At 37.1% G+C, this 22,304-nt stretch overlaps 1 protein-coding gene across 1 annotated transcript in view; it reads right to left on the reverse strand.

Moving 5' to 3' along the window:
- Window positions 1-22,304, reverse strand: part of ADAM10 (ADAM metallopeptidase domain 10) — a 115,673-nt gene that overhangs the window by 38,661 nt on the left and 54,708 nt on the right. Inside the window, exons 6-8 of the mRNA XM_068552495.1 lie at window positions 17,143-17,292; window positions 12,859-12,951; window positions 9,476-9,659 (exon numbers count right to left, since the gene is read on the reverse strand). Of these exons, the coding sequence (XP_068408596.1) occupies window positions 9,476-9,659; window positions 12,859-12,951; window positions 17,143-17,292 (427 nt within the window). The remainder of the gene's footprint in view (window positions 1-9,475; window positions 9,660-12,858; window positions 12,952-17,142; window positions 17,293-22,304) is intronic.

The following is a 22,304-nucleotide window of genomic DNA, read 5'->3' on the forward strand; positions in this document are numbered from 1 at the left end:
CCGGAATCACAACTAACTGCTGAACAATCATCGACAGGAAGACACTGGAACTCACCAAAAAAGATACCCCACATCCAAAGACAAAGGAGAAGCCACAATGAGATGGTAGGAGGGGCACAATCACAATAAAATCAAATCCCATAACTGCTGGGTGGGTGACTCACAAACTGGAGAACACTTATACCACAGAAGCCCACCCACTGGAGTGAATGTTCTGAGCACCATGAGGCTTCCCAACCTGGGGGTCTGACACAACCTGGCAGTCCAGAAGGGAGTGGCACAATATATTTAAAGTGATGAAAGGGAAGAACCTACAACCAAGATTACTCTACCCGGCAAGGATCTTATCCAGATTTGATGGAGAAATCAAAAGCTTTACAGACAAGCAAAAGCTAAGAGAATTCAGCACCACCAAACCAGCTCTACAACAAATGCTAAAGGAACCTCTCTAAGTAGGAAACACAAGAGAAGAAAAGGACCTACAAAAACAAACCCATAACAATTAAGAAAATGGTAACAGGAACATACATATCGATAATTACCTTAAACGTGAATGGATTAAATGCTCCACCCAAAAGACACAGGCTCGCTGAATGGTTACAAAAACAAGACCCATATATATCTGCTGTCTACAAGAGACCCACTTCAGACCTAGGGACACATACAGACTGAAAGTGAGGGGATGGAAGAAGATATTCCATGCAAATGAAAATCAAAAGAAAACTGGAATAGCAATTCTCATATTAGATAAAACAGACTTTAAATTGAAGACTGTTACAAGAGACAAGGACACTACATAATGATCAAGGGATCAATCCAAGAAGAAGATATAACAATGATAAATATATATGCACCCAACATAGGAGCACCTCAATACATAAGGCAACTGCTAACAGCTATAAAAGAGGAAATTGACAGTAACACAATAATACTGGGGGACTTTAACACCTCACTTACACCAATGGACGGATCATCCAAACAGAAAATTAATAAGGAAACACAAGCTTTAAATGACACAATAGACCAGATAGATTTAATTGATATTTATAGGACATTCCATCCAAAAACAGCAGATTACACCTTCTTCTCAAGTGCACGTGGAACATTCTCCAGGATAGATCACATCGTGGGTCACAAATCAAGCCTCGGTAAATTTAAGAAAATTGAAATCATAGCAAGCATCTTTAACCACAACGCTATGAGATTAGGAATCAATTACAGGGGAAAAAAAACTAAAAAGCAAAAACACATGGAGGCTAAACAATGCATTACTAAATAACCAAGAGATCACTGAAGAAATCAAAGAGGAAATCAAAAAATACCTAGAGACAAATTACAATGAAAACACGACAATCCAAAACCTATGGTATGCAACAAAAGCAGTTCTAAGAGGGAAGTTTATAGCAATACAAGCCTACCTCAAGAAATAAGAAAAACCTCAAATAAACAATCTAACCTTAAACCTAAAGGAACTAGAGAAACAAACAAACAAAACCCAAAGTTAGTAGAAGGAAAGAAATCATAAAGATCAGAGCAGAAATAAATGAAATAGAAACAAAGAAAACAATAGCAAAGATCAATAAAACCAAAAGCTGGTTCTTTGAGCTTTAGCTCAATATTGATAAACCTTTAGCCAGACTCATCAAGAAGAAGAGGGAGAGGACTCAAATCAACAAAATTAGAAATGAAAAAGGAGAAGTTACAGCGGACACTGCAGAAATACGAAGCATCATAAGAGACTACCACAAGCAACTCTATGCCAATAAAATGGACAACCTGGAAGGAATGGACAACCTGGAAGAAATGGACAAATTCTTAGAAAGGTATAACCTTCCAAGACTTGAACCAGGAAGAAACAGAAAATATGAACAGACCAATCACAAGTAATGAAATTGAAACTGTGATTAAAAATCTTCCAACAAACAAAAGTCCAGGACCAGATGGCTTCACAGGTGCATTCTATCAAACGTTTAGAGAAGAGCGAACACCCATCATTATCAAACTCTTCCAAACACTTCCAGAGGAAGGAACACTCCCAAACTCATTCTATAAGGCCACCATCACCCTCATACCAAAACCAGACAAAGATACTACAAAAAAAGAAAATTACAAACCAGTAACACTGAGGAATATAGATGCAAAAATCCTCAACAAAATACTAGCAAACAGAATCCAAAACACATTAAAAGGATCATACACCATTATCAAGTGGGATTTACCCCAGGAATGCAAGGATTCTTCAATATATGCAAATCAATGAATGTGATACACCATATTAACAAACTGAAGAATAAAAAGCATATAATCATCTCAATAGATGCAGAAAAAGCTTTTGACAAAATTCAACACTCATTTATGATCAAAACTCTCCAGAAAGTGGGCAAAGAGGGAACCTACCTCAACATAATAAAGGCCATATTCGACAAACCCACAGCAAATATCATTCTCAATGGTGAAAAACTGAAAGTATTTCCTCTAAGATCAGGAACAAGACAAGGACGTCCACTCTCACCACTATTATTCAACATAGTTTTGGAAGTCCTAGCCACGGCAATCAGAGAAGAAAAAGAAATAAAAGGAATACAAATTGGAAAAGAAGAAGTGAAACTGTCACTGTTTGCAGATGACATGATACTGTACATAGAGAATCCTAAAGATGCCACCAGAAAACTACTAGAGCTAATCAATGAATTTGGTAAAGTAGCAGGATACAAAATTAATGCACAGAAATCTCTTGCATTCCTATACACTAAATGATGAAAAACCTGAAAGAGAAATTAAGGAAACACTCCCATTTACCATTGCAACAAAAAGAATAAAATACCTAGGAATAAACCTACCTAGGGAGACGAAAGACCTGTATGCAGAAAACTATAAGACACTGATAAAAGAAATTAAAGATGATACAAACAGATGGAGAGATATACCATGTTCTTGGATTGGAAGAATCAATATTCTGAAAATGACTACACTACCCAAAGCAATCTACAGATTCAATGCAATCCTTATCAAATTACCAATGGCATTTTTTACAGAACTAGGATAAAATATCTTAAAATTTGTATGGAGACACAAAAGACCCCGAATAGCCAAAGCAGTCTCGAGGGAAAAAATGGAACTGGAGGAATCAGACTCCCTGACTTCAGACTATACTACAAAGCTACAGTAATCCAGACAATATGGTACTGGCACAAAAACAGAAATATAGATCAATGGAACAGGATAGAAAGCCCAGAGGTAAACCCACGCACCTATGGTCAACTAATCTATGACAAAGGAGGCAAGGATATACAATGGAGAAAAGACAGCCTCTTCAATAAGTGGTGCTGGGAAAACTGGACAGCTACATGTAAAAGAATGAAATTAGAACACTCCCTAACACCATACACAAAAATAAACTCAAAATGGATTAAAGACCTAAATGTAAGGCCAGACACTATAAAACTCTTAGAGGAAAACATAGGAAGAACACTCTTTGACATAAATCACAGCAAGATCTTTTCTGATCCACCTCCTAGAGTAATGGAAATAAAAATAAACAAATGGGGGCTTCCCTGGTGGCGCAGTGGTTGAGAATCTGCCTGCCAATGCAGGGGACACGGGTTTGAGCCCTGGTCTGGGAAGGTCCCACATGCCGCGGAGCAGCTGGGCCCGTGAGCCACAATTACTGAGCCTGCGCGTGTGGAGCCTCTGCTCCGCAACAAGAGAGGCCGCGATGGTGAGAGGCCCGCGCACCGCGATGAAGAGTGGTCCCCACTTGCCGCAACTAGAGAAAGCCCTCGCACAGAAACGAAGACTCAACACAGTCATAAATAAATAAATAAATAAATAAAAGAACGTGAATTTCTTAAAAAAAGAAAATGGGCCTTCCCTTTAAAAAAAATAAAAATAAAAATAAAAAATAAACAAATGGGACCTAATGAGACTTAAGAGCTTTGCAAAGCAAAGGAAACCACAAACAAGACAAAAAGACAACCTTCAGAATGGGAGAAAATATTTGCAAACGAATCAACGGACAAAGGATTAATCTCCAAAATATATAAACAGCTCATGCACCTCAATATTAAAAAAAAACAAACAACCCAATCAAAAAATGGGCAGAAGACCTAAATAGACATTTCTCCAAAGAAGACATACAGATGGCCAAGAAGCACATGAAAAGCTGCTCAACATCACTAATTATTAGAGAAATGCAAATCAGAACTACAATGAGGTATCACCTCACACCAGTTAGAATGGGCATCATCAGAAAATCTACAAACAACAAATGCTGGAGAGGGTGTGGAGAAAAGGGAACCCTCTTGCACTGTTGGTGGGAATGTAAATTGATACAGCCACTATGGAGAACAGTATGGAGGTTCCTTAAAAAACTAAAAATAGAACTACCATATGACCCAGCAATCCCACTACTGGGCACATACCCTGAGAAAACCGTAATTCAAAAAGACACATGCACCCCAATGCTCACTGCAGCAGTATTTACAATAGCCACGTCATGGAAGCAACCTAAATGCCCATCAAGAGACGAACGGATAAAGAAGATGTGGTACCTATATACAATGGAATATTACTCAGCCATAAAAAGGAACGAAATTGGGTCATTTGTAGAGAAGTGGATGGATCTAGAGACTGTCATACAGAGTGAAGTAAGTCAGAAAGAGGAAAACAAATATCGTATATTAACGCATATATGTGGAACCTAGAAAAAGGTACAGATGAACCGGTTTTCAGGGCAGAAATAGAGACACAGATGTAGAGAAGAAACGTATAGACACCAAGGGGGGAAAGTGGCGGGGGGGGTGGTGGTGTGATGAATTGGGAGATTGGGGTTGACATGTAACACTAATATGTATAAAATAGATAACTAGTAAGAACCTACCCTATAAAAGAATAAATAAAATTAAATTAAAAAAAAAGAATATCAACTAATTAAAGTAGAAGTAATGATTAAAAAAAAAAAGAATTTGATAGGCTGTGGGTTATCGTGAGAACCTCATGTTGAGCTCTGCACGTGGTCAAATTCTAATACGTAAAATCAAACTAAAATTTCTAAACTAAGAAAAACAGAAGAGACAATTTCTACCAAATCAAATGTCTCAAAAAATGTTCTTTACAAATGGTCAGAGGAATACTGAATGGTTCAGGATTAGCTCTGGAGATGAACTCCAGAGCTAGCCTTTTTCAGTGACCTGGCAAACTGAGACTATGTTCATTGGGTTAACTGATAACATTAAGAGGGATAATAGATGAGCAGAATGTGCCTTAATAAACCAAAAAATAAAGGCCCCTCAAAAGGCAGGTTAGAAGCATGTAGCAAATGAAGTAGAACAAAGGGATTATCTAATATAAAGAATCTACTTTGTTAAGGAACCAATGTTTCAGTCTCTAAAATAAGAGGCTACTACCTGCTTAACACAGAACTGTGGTTTTTTGTTTGTTTGTTTGTTTTTGTTTTTTTTAAAAGAACTGTGTTTATATAAAGAGAAGTTTAGAGTAATCTTTCTAGATTCATATTCAAGACTATCTTTGTTTTGGAGACCAGACTCCTCCCTTTTTGGGGCTCCATTCTAGGCCCTGTATAATTTCAAATGGAAGCCTCCAAGTCATCCCAGCTCACAAGCTGTTTCTACTTGTTATGGAGTTGGGGCAGGAGGTACTGTTTTTCTCATTAAGGTAACTGAAGGCAGTACCCAACCACAATAAGAAATTTTAAAAGAACAAATAAAAAGTAGCATAAACAAGACTTAAAGACAAGAAACCTACTATTCAAATGTTTTAAGCCTCATTGCTTTTCCCAGCTTAACTGAGTCAGTGAAGAGGACTACAGCGAATAATTACGGTAACTATTCTGTGAAAATTAACACAACAGTATCAAAACAAAATCCTTTCCACTACCATATATTTGAATAGTAAAACAGCTGCAGAGTTAAATGATACAACAGAAATTAATCAGGCCAAATAAAAATGAAAAAGATTAAGAAACAGTTAACACATCACAAGCTGAACAGATCAGCTATAAAATGCTATTTTAAAAAATAGTGTAACAGCAAGCATTACTAACATCTACATGCAGAAACATGAAGTATCAAAGGAAGGGCAAAGACAGAAGAAATTACAACGAAAAATAAACAAGCTGAAGCAAAATGATTTACCTGAATTTATAGAGACAGAACAGACAAGGACCCTGTCTCCTAGTTCCCAAACCAGTGCTCTTCTAATTATGCCTTGACAATTACCCAAAATGATGCCTAAATAATATAGAGTAGTACTATTTTATAACTCATCTCTCTTAAGGAAGAAGGAAATAGATTCCATCTCTGCTTAGATGCAGGAAACATTTCAACTTCTTCTTGGAAATGTCTTAGAAAGATAAAAGTAGGATGTTACATTATAATAATACCTAGTAAAATAACTACCAAATGCACAAAACCTGGAGTCAAAAGGTCCAGATTCTAGGTTCTGTGAGATACTGGGTTGTTGACAAAGTCTCTGAATCCAATCCACCTGCATAATGGAGGAAATACTACCTACACCTCATAACGGAACTGAATTAATCAGTAAGAGCAAATACATAAAAGTTCCTCATAAAAAAATAAAATGTAGGTCAAATAAACTCAGTTCAGGTGGTCTAAGGGCAAAGGGAAGTGAAGAAGAAAGCTGTCAAGGCAGGTATCTTATTCTAGAAAAAGTTGTGTTAAAGGAACAAAGATCCCTTCTCTTTGCCACTCTGGCCCCATTCTTCCTGCCGAGCCCCTCCCCAGAAGCTCTTAGAAAAAGGCTTCTGAGAGCTGGAGTTAGGGGTTTAACACAGAGTAAAGAAAGAGGGCATCAGATGAAGAACGCAATGACAAAAATACAAGTAATGTGGCCCATCATTTTCAATCCAGAACTGCTGCTTCAATAAAATAAGCAGCATTTCATAAAATAAGTGGTCCAGATATCATAAACAACTAGAAAGAAAAACTAACTCTCCCCCCAAACCCATAACCCCAGTCCAATCATGAGAAAAACATCAAAAAGACTGCAACAGAGGGTTATCCTACAATATCCCTGACCAATACTCCTCAAAATTGTCAAGGTTATAAAAAAACAAGAAAAGTCTGAGAAACCATCGCAGCCAAGAAGACTAAAGAGGCATGACAATTAAACGTACTGTGGTATCCTGGACAAGATCTTGGAACAGAAGAGGACCGTAGTAAAAACTAAAGAAATCTGAAAAAACTATGGGCTGACTTTAGTTAACAATAATGTACCAATATTGGTTCATTAATTGTAACAAATGTACCATACTAATGTAAGCTGTTAATAATACAGGAAGGTAGTGGAGACGACTCTATCTGCTCAGTTTTTTCTATAAATCTAAAACTGTTCTAAATAAAAAAAATAGACTTATTTTTTTTTAAAAAAGTAGACATGAGGATATCTGAAGTTTCAGGAAAATTTGACCAAGCTCTCTCAGGACCATTGCATTCTTAATGAACAACAGTCTGTGGAGTTGAAACTGCAAAATGGCAGAAAGTTTTTAGTCTGAGATCATCCAATCATCTGCCCAGGAGACATTTTGTGAGCAAAAATATTACGATGGTGGTTTTCAAACTTTAGTATGCATCAGAAACACCCGGAGGGCCTCTTCAAACAAAGACTGATGGGCTCCACACCTGGAGTTTCTGATTTAGTAGACCTGAGTGAGGCCCATGGATTGACATTTCTAACCAGTTCCCAGGTAACAACAGATGCTGCTACTCCACGGAGCACACCTGGAGAGCCACTATATTAGTGGTAATAGACAAAGAAAACTAAACCCCTGAGTCCCTACAGTACTTACTGATGATTAGAGACAAGGGACTATAAACCGTGTGATAAAATTATCCAACGAACCAAGGAGGGGAAAAGAAATTTCAGAATATAAAAGTTATAAAGCATGTGAATCATCAAAGGAAAGAGTGAGTTGTACAATCTGCTGACAACGCACGTAACACAAAACCAGCACAGATCGTTGTAAAGGACAAATAGCCAAAAATACTGCACTATGATATATGCAGCCTATGACGTAAACTTGTACTTTAATGACATCATGAAACTGAGTACACTTTAAAATGTGGAAGAAAAACAAAAGCTTTGGAAACTAAAAAGGATATTCATTGCTGGCTTTAAAAAAAAGAGCAAGGGCTTCCCTGGTGGCGCAGTGGTTGAGAATCTGCCTCCCAATGCAGGGGACACGGGTTCGAGCCCCGGTCTGGGAAGATCCCACATGCCACGGAGCAGCTGGGCCCGTGAGCCACGACTACTGAGACTGCGCGTCTGGAGCCTGTGCTCCGCGACGAGAGAGGCCGCGATGGTGGGAGGCCCGCGCACCGCGATGAACAGTGGTCCCCGCTTGCCGCAACTAGAGAAAGCCCTCACACGGAAACGAAGACTCAACACAGTAATAAATAAATAAATAAATAGATAGATAGATAGATAGATAGATAGATAGATAGCAAGAAGTATAAAAGCAAAAATACAGTATTAAAGATGTTAAAATATGCATAACAAACCAAAGAATAAACTAAGAATACAAAAGCCTGCCTTGCCCCGGAAAAAGCAGAAGTTGATTCTTTGAAAAAGACAGAAATTATGTATCAGAAGGAGAAACTGCTGTGTATAGCTCAGAAGATGACAGACTACTGATCAAATTCTATATGGCAAAATTTATATTCAAAGAGTCCGGGATTCTTTCTACTCATCTTTCAACTCATTAATTTGTATTTCTCTAAAGTAGGCTACTGAACTTATTACACTGTGAATCACAGACCCCCACCCCGACTGCAATGGCAAGGGGATTATCCCATCCCAGCTTTCTCAGTGACAGTAGCTTTCACGGCTAAGGCAGAGACCCCAGCAGAACGTGGGGCCATGCAGTCAAGCCGGTGGAGCTATGGGTACTGGGCCTCCTGCCCACATCTCTTTTCAGGCAACACTTCCCTTTTGCTAAAATAAAGGTGAGAAATAATAATAATAAAGGCAGCCTTTCTTTTCTTTCTACCTGCTATTCCTGAGTAGGATTTCTCGGCTCTTTATCTCACGGCAGAAGAAGCAAGAACACAGTTTTCCCCTTTTGACTCTAAGAACCTCTCCCCATCCCCCTACCTCCCAAAATAATTAATTGATTACATTAACTTTTGTGAAAAAATTAATATTTTGCTTTTCAGTTTCAGAACTAAGTACCACTTTTTCCCATAAAATTATTTCAGCTACTGAATGTACCAAATGTCAGGGTATCTCCCTGTTAGTACTCATTTACTCATTTCAAAATAAAAAGCTGCTTCAACTATTTTTCCATTTACATTATGCTTATGAATTCTGCCTAACTCAAGATGTGTAAATTTAGATACTGTACAGGCATCACTTTCTCCTATACTTTGTAAAATTCAATCCATCATGAGAACTGCTTTTCATTTCAAGTAGTAAGTCAAGACATATTTAGATAAACTACCTGAAGGTGCTCCAACCCAAGCCAGACCAAGGACACCATCATCAAAATCTCGGTCTGTGAAGACATAGGCCAAACAGTAGTCATCATGATTCTGCTCAGAATTTAATTCCAGAAACTTCTCCACACCAATATTTGGAAAACGGAAGGGATTTGTAGGATCCTTCTCATCAGCAGTTGTGTTGATCTAAAATCCAAAACAATGACTTTAACAAGCAACCAACGTTAGCAGAGCCTTAGTGTAAGTAGTATCTACCTGGACAATATGCTTGGGGCCCAAGGAAGTCAGGCCTAAATTAAAGCTTTTACAGTTATTCCCACTACCTCCATCCCTGAGCTAATCATAGAAGCCAAAAAGGGAGGAGGGAGGGAGGAGGGAGGAGGGAAGGAAGGATGGACGGGTAAGGGAATTAAAACTGAGTATATTACATTTCTGAGCAAGTGTTCACAGATTCCTGAACACTGAACACTTGGGATGGGAAAACAAGTTCTGCTTTCAAAATTTCCAATAAGGAAGTACAGTTTCTCAATTTAATCATTTGATGAGTCTCCTTTAGCGCTAATCTCCTACATATGATGACAAGTATGACATAAAACCCTATATTTCAGCTAATTAGTACAACATAAAAGAGATATTGAACCCAAAACTGTCAATTCAGCAGACAAATCATATTCTTGGTTCTCCTTGCCTAGAGTCATGAGTCAAGCACAACTAACTTCAAGTTCAATTTTTTCCCCTGAATGTGAGCAAGAATTTTTTTTTCCTTTGCCAATTCATTTCTCTTACTATTTCAAGCTGAGTTCCTCCAGAATGTTTCCTTCGACACTTAGCTACTATACTCCAGGGTACAGGTTCCTCCTTCACAATGTGAAGAATAATCAGTTCTGATACCAAACTTCAACTAAAACAAAAGCTTTCATTTACTACTCATTGCTTCCTTTCAGAGACCTCTGCCTAACCTTTGAAGTCCTAGAAGAATTTGGTTTTCCCCAAGTAAGTCAGAGAATTACATACAAGACTGTTGGTAGAGAAGAAAAAGGAATATGTATGAGAGTAAACATTGCTTAGAAGGGAAATCTCAGTCTATTGAAAATATCAGTGATAAGGCTATAACAGTTAATAAAATGAAAACTATAGATCTTTTTAGGATCCACATCTTTCAGTAAAAACCAAGGAGCTTACAAACAGGATGGTAGAAACACCACTGAAGGCAATTGCCTAAAGACAGATATGAGACCATCTGGTTCATCCATTAACAATTAACCAGAAACAATCAGTTACGGTCATCTAACACACACACACACACACACACACACACACACACACATCCAAAAACAAGAACACTATATATTAAAGGTAGCCCATGCTTAGAGACATGCTGCATATCGCTTTTTCCCACTAAACATAGAAAGGAAATTCTCTGATACTTCTGTAATATTGGCTACAAATAAAAACTGCATCTAAATTTTAGTTACCTATATTAAAAATGGGATGATTAATTTTTTTTAACAAATTTATTTATTTATTTTTGGCTGCGTTGGGTCTTCATTGCTGCACACGGGCTTTCTCTAGTTGCAGCGAGCAGGGGCTACTCTTCGTTGTGGTGGCTTCTCTTGTTGCAGAGCACGGGCTCTAGGCTCGCGGGCTTTAGTAGTTGCGGCGCGCAGGCTCTAGAGCGCAGGCTCAGTAGTTGTGGTGCACGGGTTTAGTTGCTCAGCGGAATGTGGGATCTTCCCAGACCAGGGCTCGAACCCGTGTCCCCTGCATTGGCAGGCAGATTCTTAACCACTGTGCCACCAGGGAAGCCCGGGATGATTGATATTTAAATATTTGCTTATAAAATATAAATTTCAAATTATTTAATGGGTCACAAACAAACTTCAACTGATGACATTTAAACTAAAGTTTTAATCTCAGTTAAAGGCCTGAAAAACAACTAATCGCCACATAACTCTTTTATATACGTGCATCTCTTCATAATGCAAATTACTTCACTCAAACAAATGTGTTTCACTAAAATTTGTTCAGGTGTTCTCTACTTTTCACTACTTTGCATTTCATTGCTCTGTCTACTAAATAGCAATACTTATACCACTTATCACTTTTACTTGCTCATTTAAAGGTTTATATTGCTCTCAAAATACATGAAAGCAATTGATTACAAACAGTTCTTATACAGTATATCGAACCATATTTCACCTTAAGACAATCCAATGTAATATTTAATCATGTCACTTCTAAAAGTAAGGACCACTTTCAGCTATTTTTTAAAATATATTACACATATGTACTAAAACTATAATCTATAGTCAACCATATTTTAAGAAGAATAAAAGCACAAAATATAAAGAAACCCTGTGGGGTATTCCCTGGCGGTCTGGTGGTTAGGACTCGGCGCTTTCACTGCCAAGGGCCTGGGTTCAATCCCTGGTCGGGGAACTAAGATGCCGCAAGCTACCGGCGCAGCCAAAAAAACGCTGCGCGGCCATGTGGCACAGCAAAAAATAAATAAATAAATAACATTTTAAAAAATAAAAGCCATTAAAAAAAATTTGTTTTAAATAAAGAAACCCTGTGGCAAGTACTTCTGTAAAATGATGATTTTTAAAACCCAGGTTATCTAGCTTATAAACTCAGATTCTTAAAAGCTATATACTTTGAAAGAATTCATATTTAGAAAATTTTTGAAACAGTCCAATTTGTTAATAACAATATTTACTTATTAACAATTTATAACATTAAAACTAAGAATCAGTAGTTCTGGATCAGCATTTCTCAAAATGTGCACTGCAGGTCTTTGGAGTTTCAGCTGATGTTAATACAAAAAGGTTAAATTAGCTTAGAAAAATATGGATTTCTTTCCCAAAGGATTTCTCAAAACTTGAAATACATTAGTGTGCACTGTTAAATTTCAAGAGGAAACAGTATTAAGTGTTTTTCCAACTTCCAATTGTATTTAACCACTGTACCTATCCTTCCCTCCGCTGCAGCATCAAATGGGACACACTCTGAAATATACTGCATAAGGCAAATCTGAAGAAACCGGGGAATAATATCAGGGAGAAAAATGTCAAGTACGGTATCTGCAGTTACTTAGAGTGCTTTCTAACTGGTATGTTAATCAGATAAATAGAAAACAGTACTTTCTACCATACCTCTTCTGCAGTCCAGATTAAAGTCCTATAGATTTCATTAAGTCATAAACCCAAGTAACCCCTCTGTGTGTGTGTAAAACCCAAGAGTAAAGATAACCTGCATCAGCAAACACAATTTAACTATTTAATGCATGAAGATGAAGTAAAAGGCAAGCATTTTTCTTTTTGTAAACATGATCCTTATTGTTTCTCTTTCTTAATGTTCTTAACTATTGAAATTCCTTACTTACTCTTATGCGTTTCACCATGAAACTGATATTACGGATTCCAGAGAAGTCTGTGGTCTGGTAAATTGTATCAATCGCTTTAACATGACTGGATATCTATTGATTTAAAAAAAAAGACATTTTAGAGGCAATGTCGAAATGTGAAAAAGACTGTGAATTTCCATTTCCCAAATCAAGAATTATTCATATTCCACCACATTCAAATTTTAAAATGTCAATATCATACACTAGATGAAAGGATGAAAAAGATTAGTGAGCTGGAACTGAGAAGGGAAATTCAGTGACTTTTCCATATTTTTCTCTGGCCAAAACCAAACATGCACTCTTGCCTCAGTCATATATTGCGTTGGCCAAAAAGTCCCTTTGGTTTTTAAGTAAAAATAAAAGACATTTTTCATTTTCACCAAGAACTTTATTGGTATTCATCATTTTGTTCCACTACCTTCTGCCATTTTTCAGGCAACTTCATAATTCCATTCCCAAAACTTTTTATCTTTTCAAGCAAAGACCTGTTCCAGGTACCTTTTACAATCTTCCAGGGAATTGAAATTTCTTCCATTAAGAGAACTTTGTAAAGACCGAAATAAATGGAAATCCGAAGGTGCACTGTCTGGTGAATACAGGGGATGAATCAGAACTTCCCAGCCAAGCTGTAACAGTTTTTGCCTGGTCATCAAAAAAACATGAGGTCTTGTGTTATCCTGATGGAAGAGATTCTGTGTTTTCTGTTGACTAATTCCGGATGCTTTTCGTCGAGTGCCGCTTTCAGTTGGTCTAGCTGGGAGCAGTACTAGCTGGAATTAATCGTTTCGTTTTCCGGAAGGCGCTCATAATAGAGGACTCCCTTCCAATCCCACCATCTACACAACATCACCTTCTCTGGACGAAGACCGGCCTTTGGTATGGTTGGTGGTGGTTCATTTCGCTTGCCCCACGATCTCTTCCGTTCCACATTATTGTACAGCAAGGGTCCCCAACCCCTGGGCCGCGGACCAGTAGTGGTCCTCAGCCTGTTAGGAACTGGGCTGCACAGCAGGAGGTGAGCAGTGGGCAAGCAAACGAAGCTTCGTCTGTGGCTCCCCATCGCTCGCATTACCGCCTGACCCATCCCCCCCACCCCCATCCGTGGAAAAAGTGTCTTCCACAAAACCAGTCCCTGGTGCCAAAAAGGTTGGGGACCGCTGTTGAACAGTATTCACTTTTCATTGCCCGTCACAATTTGTTTTAAAAAACAGAACGTTTTCGTTACGTTTAAGTAGAGAATCACATGCGGAAATACGGGCAAGGTTTTTTTCGCTCAACTTACGTGGAACCCAAACATGAAAGCGAGTAACATAACCGAGCTGGTGCAAATGCTTTTCAGTGCTTGATTTGGATATTTTGAATATGTCGGCTATCTCCCACGTGGTATAACGTTTATTGTCCTCAATTAATGTCTCGACTTGATCGCTGTCAACTTCAACTGGTCTACCTGACCGTGGAGCATCGTCCAGTGAGAAATCTCCAGCACGAAATTTCACAAACCACTTTTGACACGTTTGATCAGTCACAGCACCTTCTCCATACACTACACAAATCTTTTTTTGCGTTTCAGTTGTGTTTTTACCTTTCTTGAAATAATAAAGCATAATATGCCAAATGTTTTTCTTCCATCTTCAATATTAAAATGGCTACACAAAAATTCACCAATTTTTATAAGTTTTTTTTTAATGCATGCTGATCTGACAGCTGTCACAATACAATCTAACAAAATTGTTTCAAATGAAATTAAAGACAATGAAGCACTACTAGTGACATCTTATGGAAAAAAACTGAACGAACTTTTTGGCCAACCCAATAAAATTTGGTTTCCTCAATCCATCCTGCAATGTCATACCCCCATGCCTTTTCGCATGCTGCTTCCTTATGCCTAGGGTATCTACCCCTTAGACTCAGCTCAAACATCTTCTGTGAATACCTCCCTGATAATATCAGGACACTCAGTCATTCTCTGACTTCAGTCTTTCCATTGATGCACTAGTACATATTCTGTAAGTTTTGTCTACCATTTACTATATGGTAGGTGCTGTTTTAGGTGCTGGAGGTATAGGGGTGAACAAAATTGAGAAGGTCCCTATAAATTTACAGATTTATTCTAGAGGGGGAGGAAGGGAAGGAAGTAATACAAATATAAATAACATACATTCAGATTTTGCTAAATTCTAAGAAGAGATAAACAGGGTGATAGAACACAAAAAGATCCTCTTTTTCCTAGCTGACTCCCAACTTAACTCTCTGGCTTCTAAACCACTCTATAGACAACCTTCCCATCTTCATTTACAAAAAGCACTCTTGCTACCACTTATGTGAAAACATGCATATATATATAGGTTCAAAACTATTTTCAAAGAAATTATATAAATAGTCAAGTAAAAGCATTAACAATAATAATTTTAAAAGTAGCCCAGGTTGCCAAACAATGATAAAGAATATCATAACAGTGCTGATAAAGTCCATTATAAATCTGTGCTATCTACCCTCAGCTTGGCCTAGCAATCCCTTATCCAATTCTCACTGTTCCTTGTCCACCCCCAACAGTGGTAGTTCAAACATTTTTCCACAGATGACTGATCAGACATCTTACTTTACTGAGAGTTCATCTTGATCTCCTGCTCTTTTAACCTTCAAACTTGTCTTTCTTTCTTTCTTTTTTAATATTTATTTATTTATTTGGTTGCGCCGGGTCTTACTTGCGGCAGGCGGGCTCCTTAGCTGCGGCATGCAAGTGGGATCTAGTTCCCTGACCAGGGATCAAACCAGGGTCCCCTGCATTGGGAGCACGGAGTCTTATCCACTGCGCCACCAGGGAAGTCCCCAAACTTTTCTATCTTTATCCATTTCTATCTCCCTCAAATGGTAACTCTTCCTTAAAGAGTAACTTTTCTATATTCTTAACCCCAATCTTTACTGGATCTTCAAGGACATTGTTTCACATCAGTTTTTCTTTCTCATATCTTACACTGCTTCTCTACTGGATCATTTTCCTCTTCTGACCAACTTCTCATGTATCCCCCTTTCACTCAAATATTCCATATTATTCCTAAGCCACCATTTTTTTTCTGTTTTTCACATCTCTTGAAACCCTGACTGCTCCTGCCAACCCATTCCTTATTGTTCACAATGTTTTCACCCTCACAACTTTATTGCTTGCTTAAAGTCCATCAATAATATTCTAATAACTAAAAATCAGCTAACCTTTATAATCATTCTCTTTTTTTTTCAGCATTACTGAGGTATAATTGACAAAGTGTAAGATATTTAAAGTGTACATCATGATCTGACATACATATACAAATATACATTGTATATTTGATATACATATACATCGAGTTAATTACTTTGTAGTCATTCTCTTTGGTATCTCCACATATGACACTATTGGTTATGCATTTTGTTGTGAAACTTTGCTTATTCCTTGGCTAATCCTATTTTATCTCCTACCTCTTTAACTATTATATTTTAGCCCATAGCTTCTCCTTGTCATCCTATTCACTATAAAGAGATTTTATCTCCCAGTTCCTTCCCTTTTGATTTCATTCTCTCTCCTTATTTTAACTATCTCTTTTGCACCCTTAAATTCCATGCAGAAAGCTCAAGGCTAACCTCTCCCAAGCTCCAGTTCTACATTTTCAATACCCTATAATCACCATGTACATGGGCTTTTAAACGCGTCTAAAAGTAAGTTCATCACCACCAACAAAATGAGTTTACCATTTATACTAATGACACCTCCACCCTCTCAGTCTCAAATCCTTGGACTCAAAATGCATTCATCAAACTCTCACTGGATACCTTCAAAATGAAGGATATTTTGAAGAGTGTCTCCAAAAAATTTATACTTCAATAAGACACAAATGTAGATAGTAACGTAACTTAAAAAGTGTTAAGTACAAGGAGAATACAGAATAGAAATTAATTATTCTTATTGGAAAGACTCCTCTACCTTTCCCTCCTTTAAGACCACAAATGACAATTTGACCCGCTTTTCCAAGCTCAGCTCCCAGTGTCATCTCCTTCATGAAATCATTTTCTTACATCTCTCTTTAGAATGACACTAAAATATCCTAACTGGTCTTTCAGTTATTTGTGTTCTTATCGTACATATTTTCTCATATCACAATTGAAAATACATACTCTTTATTTTTCCAAAATGAGATATTCACTAACTTTAATTTTTAGAGGAATATACGGGTATAATGAAACAATATGAGAATATGAAAACTAAAATAGTAGCAAAATTATAAATACCTGGGCAATCACAGCCTCTCGTGTTCCATAATATTTAAAAAACAGATGATCGGTCTGAATATAAAGCTGACAAGTATTTTTTTCAGCTGAAGTTGTACGTTTTTTCCTCAGGAGTTCTGGACCGTTAATAGCATGTTCTTCTTGAGGTGTCTATATGTCAAAAAGAGTCATTTCTAATCAGCAGTATGCTTCACTATTATAATTTTATATAGTTAAGAATACACATTATAAACAATTTCACTTTCTACTTTATTACGTAAAACCATAGGTATTTCCTTGCACTGTTAAAAATTCTTCATAAACACCACTTTCAGTCTCATAACATTCTACTATATAGATGACTTATTTATTCAAGCAATTCTTTAACTTTGAAACATTTTCAAAACATACCATTTAATATGTAAATATAAAGCAAGTCTTACAGTAGTTTACAATACTTTGATATCTTCCTCTACCTCACCTCTAATACCCAATCTATCACCCAGCCCTGTCACATTTAGCTTCTAAATACTTAGGGCATCTGTCCATTACCTCTAGCTCCATCACATTAGCCCAAGCCACCATCACTTATTACCTAGAGTATTGCAATCTGAGCGATGGGAATCTACCTCTATCCACTTGTGGCCTTCAATCTAATCTTCATACTGCAATCCTTTCAAAACACAATTTTCAAAATATTACCCACCTGCATTTGTATTTCAATGATTTCCCATGGCTCTAAGGATAAAGTCGTAAACCCTTTATATGCACCACCCAGTCAGCACTGCAGACTCTACTTACCTGCCCAGTTTCGTCCCATTCCATATTACTTCACAGAGAGACCCTACTACATTACCCAACAATAGCTCTCTGTGCTACAGCTACATAGGCCTTCTTTCCAATCCTCCAACACACGGTCTGCATCCTGTCACAGTCTTTTGCACACGGTTATGCTGTCTCTCCTGATCTAGTTAACTTCTTTTCTTCAGACTTAGAAGAGATCAATTCACCCCTTATACCACCTCACAGAACAATGTACCCATGTCCTTTACAGTTTATCATGTGGTTATTTGTTTATTTTCTGTCCCCAGCCCACCACCATTATTACTTCAACCACTAGAATGAGAGTTCTGGAAAGAAGGAATTATCTCGGTGTTTGCGTCTCACTATACTGCTATCAGCTAACACACACTTCGCAGGCAAACAGTAGACACTCAATAAGTATTTGTTCAAAGAATTAACACTGCTATTGAATCCAAGCACTTAAACATTTGTTGACATCTAAAAGCACCATGTTAAGTGAATTTTGATGACAGAGTAATAGAGAATTCAACTTAATTAAATTTTAAGCCACAATTCCAAATTTACACTCACATTTTATAATTTCCTTCTCCCTTGACAACTCCATGTTTGACTGTTCTCTTAGTTACTGTCTTCATTGTACTTTTATCTATTTTCGCTCAGTACATCATTCTAGGATGGCAGTTACTGTTTCAGCACATTCCATTGTCTTCTGGTTTCAACTGTTTCCAATGAGAAATGAGCTGTCATTTTTACTGTTGCTTCTCTGAAGGTGACTAGACTTTTTTTATTGGTTGCTTTGAGTATATTCTTTGGTTTTTAGACTTTTCTAATATTGTACTAGTGTTATTTTCTTTGTGAAAGACTTTTCCTGCGCTAATTACAGGGTTTACTAAATTTGTTGTTTGATATCCTCTGTCATATGTGGAATTCTCAGCCACCATCTGTCCCTATTTCACTCTCATTTTTTCTCCTTCTGAGATATCAATTACGCATACTTTAGACCTTTTTAATGTATCACCTATGTCTCTTAAGCTCTTTTCTGTATTTTCTACACTTTTTTTCTAAGTGGTTTACCCTATTTTTTTATGACTTACTATTCAGATCTAAGCCCGTCAAATCCTTCGTTTCTGTTGTTATATTTTTCAATTCTAGAATTTCCATCAGGTTCTTTTGTTCATTTTCAATTTTCTGCTGAAATTTTTAATTTCCTCTTTATGTACTTGAACATATTATAAAGTCTGTATCTGTGTCTGATCATTTCATTATTCACATACCTTTAGGTTGTTTACATGTCTGACACCCCAGCTATACTGTAAGCTCTCTGAGGGTGTATACCTGTCATTTATTCTTGAATGGCTAATGTTTGATAAATAATTTTTTCCCTCTCACTCTTCCATCATGTTGTCTCATTTGCTAATGTGCTGATTATTTTGAACTGAGTGCCAGATGATGTACATGGAAAACCATAGATATAATCTGAGGCAACAAGTAATGATATCTTTCTCAAGAGAAAATCTGTTTTCACTTCTGGCAGGCAATGAGCCTTGGTGCACTAGTAATCCTCGATTACCTTAATCCAATCAGAGATTAAGAAGATGTGGTGTGAAACTTTAACCCCTGGGAGGGGAGGCAGAACACTTTCTGATACACCCTTACTTCTAGGGAGCAGCCTTTCATTCAAGATCCCAACCTGAAGTCCCGAAATAGTATTTTTATCTTTAGCCTCAAGAATCTGGAGGGTTCTATTCAGCTTTTCAGTCTCTTAGCTACCTCCTCAGGAACTGGAAGATAAAGCTAGAGAAAAGGTAGCCCTGAACGTCAGGCTCACCTTCCTAAGTGCCCTCTTTTTTCCCTAAGATCTGGTCCCACACTTCTTCACAGCTTTGTTATCTCTCCAGTGCCTTCTAACAAATACACACACATGCAGACACAAATATAAACATAAACATATATTTTTTTAAATATTCATATTTTGAGGTCAGGTTGGTCTCTATTAGTTGTTCTAAACAGGAGAAGGACTACTTCTCTATTTCTTGAAAACAATTCTTTGTGAATGTTATGAATTGTGCATATTGTCTCAAAGTTTATAACTGTCTTCACTTTAAGGTGTCCTTCACTCTTAATTTTCATAGAGTGAAATACATCAATTCTTTAATAGTCAAAGATTCCATGCCTTATTCAAAGTGTTTCTCTACTTCAAAACACAAAATATTTTTTAATATCTTCTTTTGTCAAGTGTCTTTTCAAATGCTTTTGCCCATTTTTTAATTGAGGTTTGACCATTTTTTAAAAACTGAGTTATAAGAGTTCTTGTTATATTCCGGAGAAGGCTTCTGTCAGATATATGTACTGCTGACATTTTTCTCACAGTCTGTGGCTTCTTTTTACATTTTCTTAACTGTATCTTTTGAGAAGTTTTTAATTTTGACAAAGTCGAGTTCGTAATTTTTTTCGGCAGGGTATTTTTGTGTCCTAAGAAATTGTTGTCTATTCCAAAGTCACAAAAATTTCCTCTATGTTTTTATCTAGAAGTTTATGTTTTAGCTTTAAGCATGCAGATTTATTATCCATTTTGAGTTTATTTTTGTATAAGGTGTAATGGTATAAGTTGAGGTTCTTTTTTTTTTATGGATATTCAATTGTTCCAGTACTATCTGTCAGACTGCTCTTTTGTCCTTTAAATTACCTTGGGATTTTTGTGAAAATCAACTGGCCAAATGGATATGGACTCTCTATTCTGCTCCATGACCTAAGTCTATCCGGAGGTCAAGATGACACCATCTTGATTACTGTAGCTTTACAGTAAATCTCAAAATCAGGTAGTATAAGTCCTCTAGCTTTTGTTCTTTTTTGAAAATTGTTTTGGCTATTCTAGGTCCTTTACATTTCCATATAACTTTGAAAATCTGTTTGTCAATTACTAGATGAATCCCCACTGGGGGATTATATTTGGTTCTTTTATTATAATTACTATTCTCTTCTCTTTGTTTTCATAGTTTTTTGTAGTTTTTTGAACACATTAATATGAGGTGTTTCAAAGCCCTCATGTGCTAATGCCTGTAATTTCTAGTCTGTTTCTATCTGGGTGGTTTTTTGTTCTGATTATGGATCACATTTTCCAACTTCTTGAGCTTCTTGTCATCTAGCAATGTTTTCTGAACATCTGACATTCTGAATGCTACATCGTTGAGTATCTGCATTCAGTGTCCTTATTATTGAGCTTTGTTCTGACAGGCAACTAATTTACTAGAAAATCACCTTGATCTTCCTGAAGTTTGGTTTTTCAGCTTAGTTAGGACAGGTCTGGAGTAGCCTTTAGTCTAGGGTGAGATTAGCCTACTCCAAGCATGGCTTTGGATCTCTACCAAGTACAATTTCTGATAGTTGTTCAGTTCATAGATTCCTCAGTAGTTTTTCTTTCTCGGGTAGTTTTCTCATAGAATCCTACCCTGTGCATGCAAAGCTTAGAATCCGGCTAAGATTCAAGGCGACCCCTGTGCAGATATCTATAGCTTTTTCTCAGCATAGCTCTCTCCTCTCAGGTACGATGTCCATAAATCCAGATACCTCAGCCTTCCAGAACCTGAACGTATCTCTTCAATTGTGCAACAGCGCTGTGCACTTCTTACTCTTCTTGAAATGCCCTTCATTGTGCCATTCCTAAAATTTTGCCTCCAGTCAAAAAGTCAGGGAAATCACAGAGATATTTATTTCTCCTCTCTCAGGTATCTCAATCCTGTACTGCCTGTTGGCCAATATTTGAAAACAATTGTTTCTTTTTGTTGTTGTTGTTCTTGTTTTGTTTTCCAGTTGTTTTTTGCAGGATGGCTAGTTGGATACCTGTTACTCTATCACGGCTGGAAAGGGAAATCTCCACTTACTTGTTCTAAGAGTTTCAAAGTTTTCGTTTTAGTACTTTACAGAGTTTTGTTTTGTTTTAAATATGATGTGAGATGAAGATCCAACTTCATTTTTTCCAAATGGATAAACATTTTCTCTGGCTCCATTTATTCAGTAGTCTCTACTTTCCTCCCTGATTTGAGATTTCACCTCTACCACATAACAAAGTTTCATATACATATGGATCTGTTCCTGAGCACTCAATTTTACTCCTCTGGTCAATTTGTACATCCCTATGCTGAAAGTACACTCTCAATTACTAGAGTCAGTCTTAATATCTTCCAGGGTAAATCTCTCTTTCCTGTTCATCACCTTCAGATGGGCCTCACTTCTTCTTAGCCTTCACTTTTCCGTGTAACATTTTAGACCCATCAAGTGCTGTGAAAAATCATGTTGTAATTTGTATGGAATTGCACTGAATCTACAAATCAATATGGGGAAAATTAATGTTTTTATATTAGGTATTATGTTCCAATTTA

The sequence above is a fragment of the Eschrichtius robustus genome, chromosome 1 (assembly GCF_028021215.1).
Source record: "Eschrichtius robustus isolate mEscRob2 chromosome 1, mEscRob2.pri, whole genome shotgun sequence".
In the NCBI taxonomy this organism is placed as follows: domain Eukaryota; kingdom Metazoa; phylum Chordata; class Mammalia; order Artiodactyla; family Eschrichtiidae; genus Eschrichtius; species Eschrichtius robustus.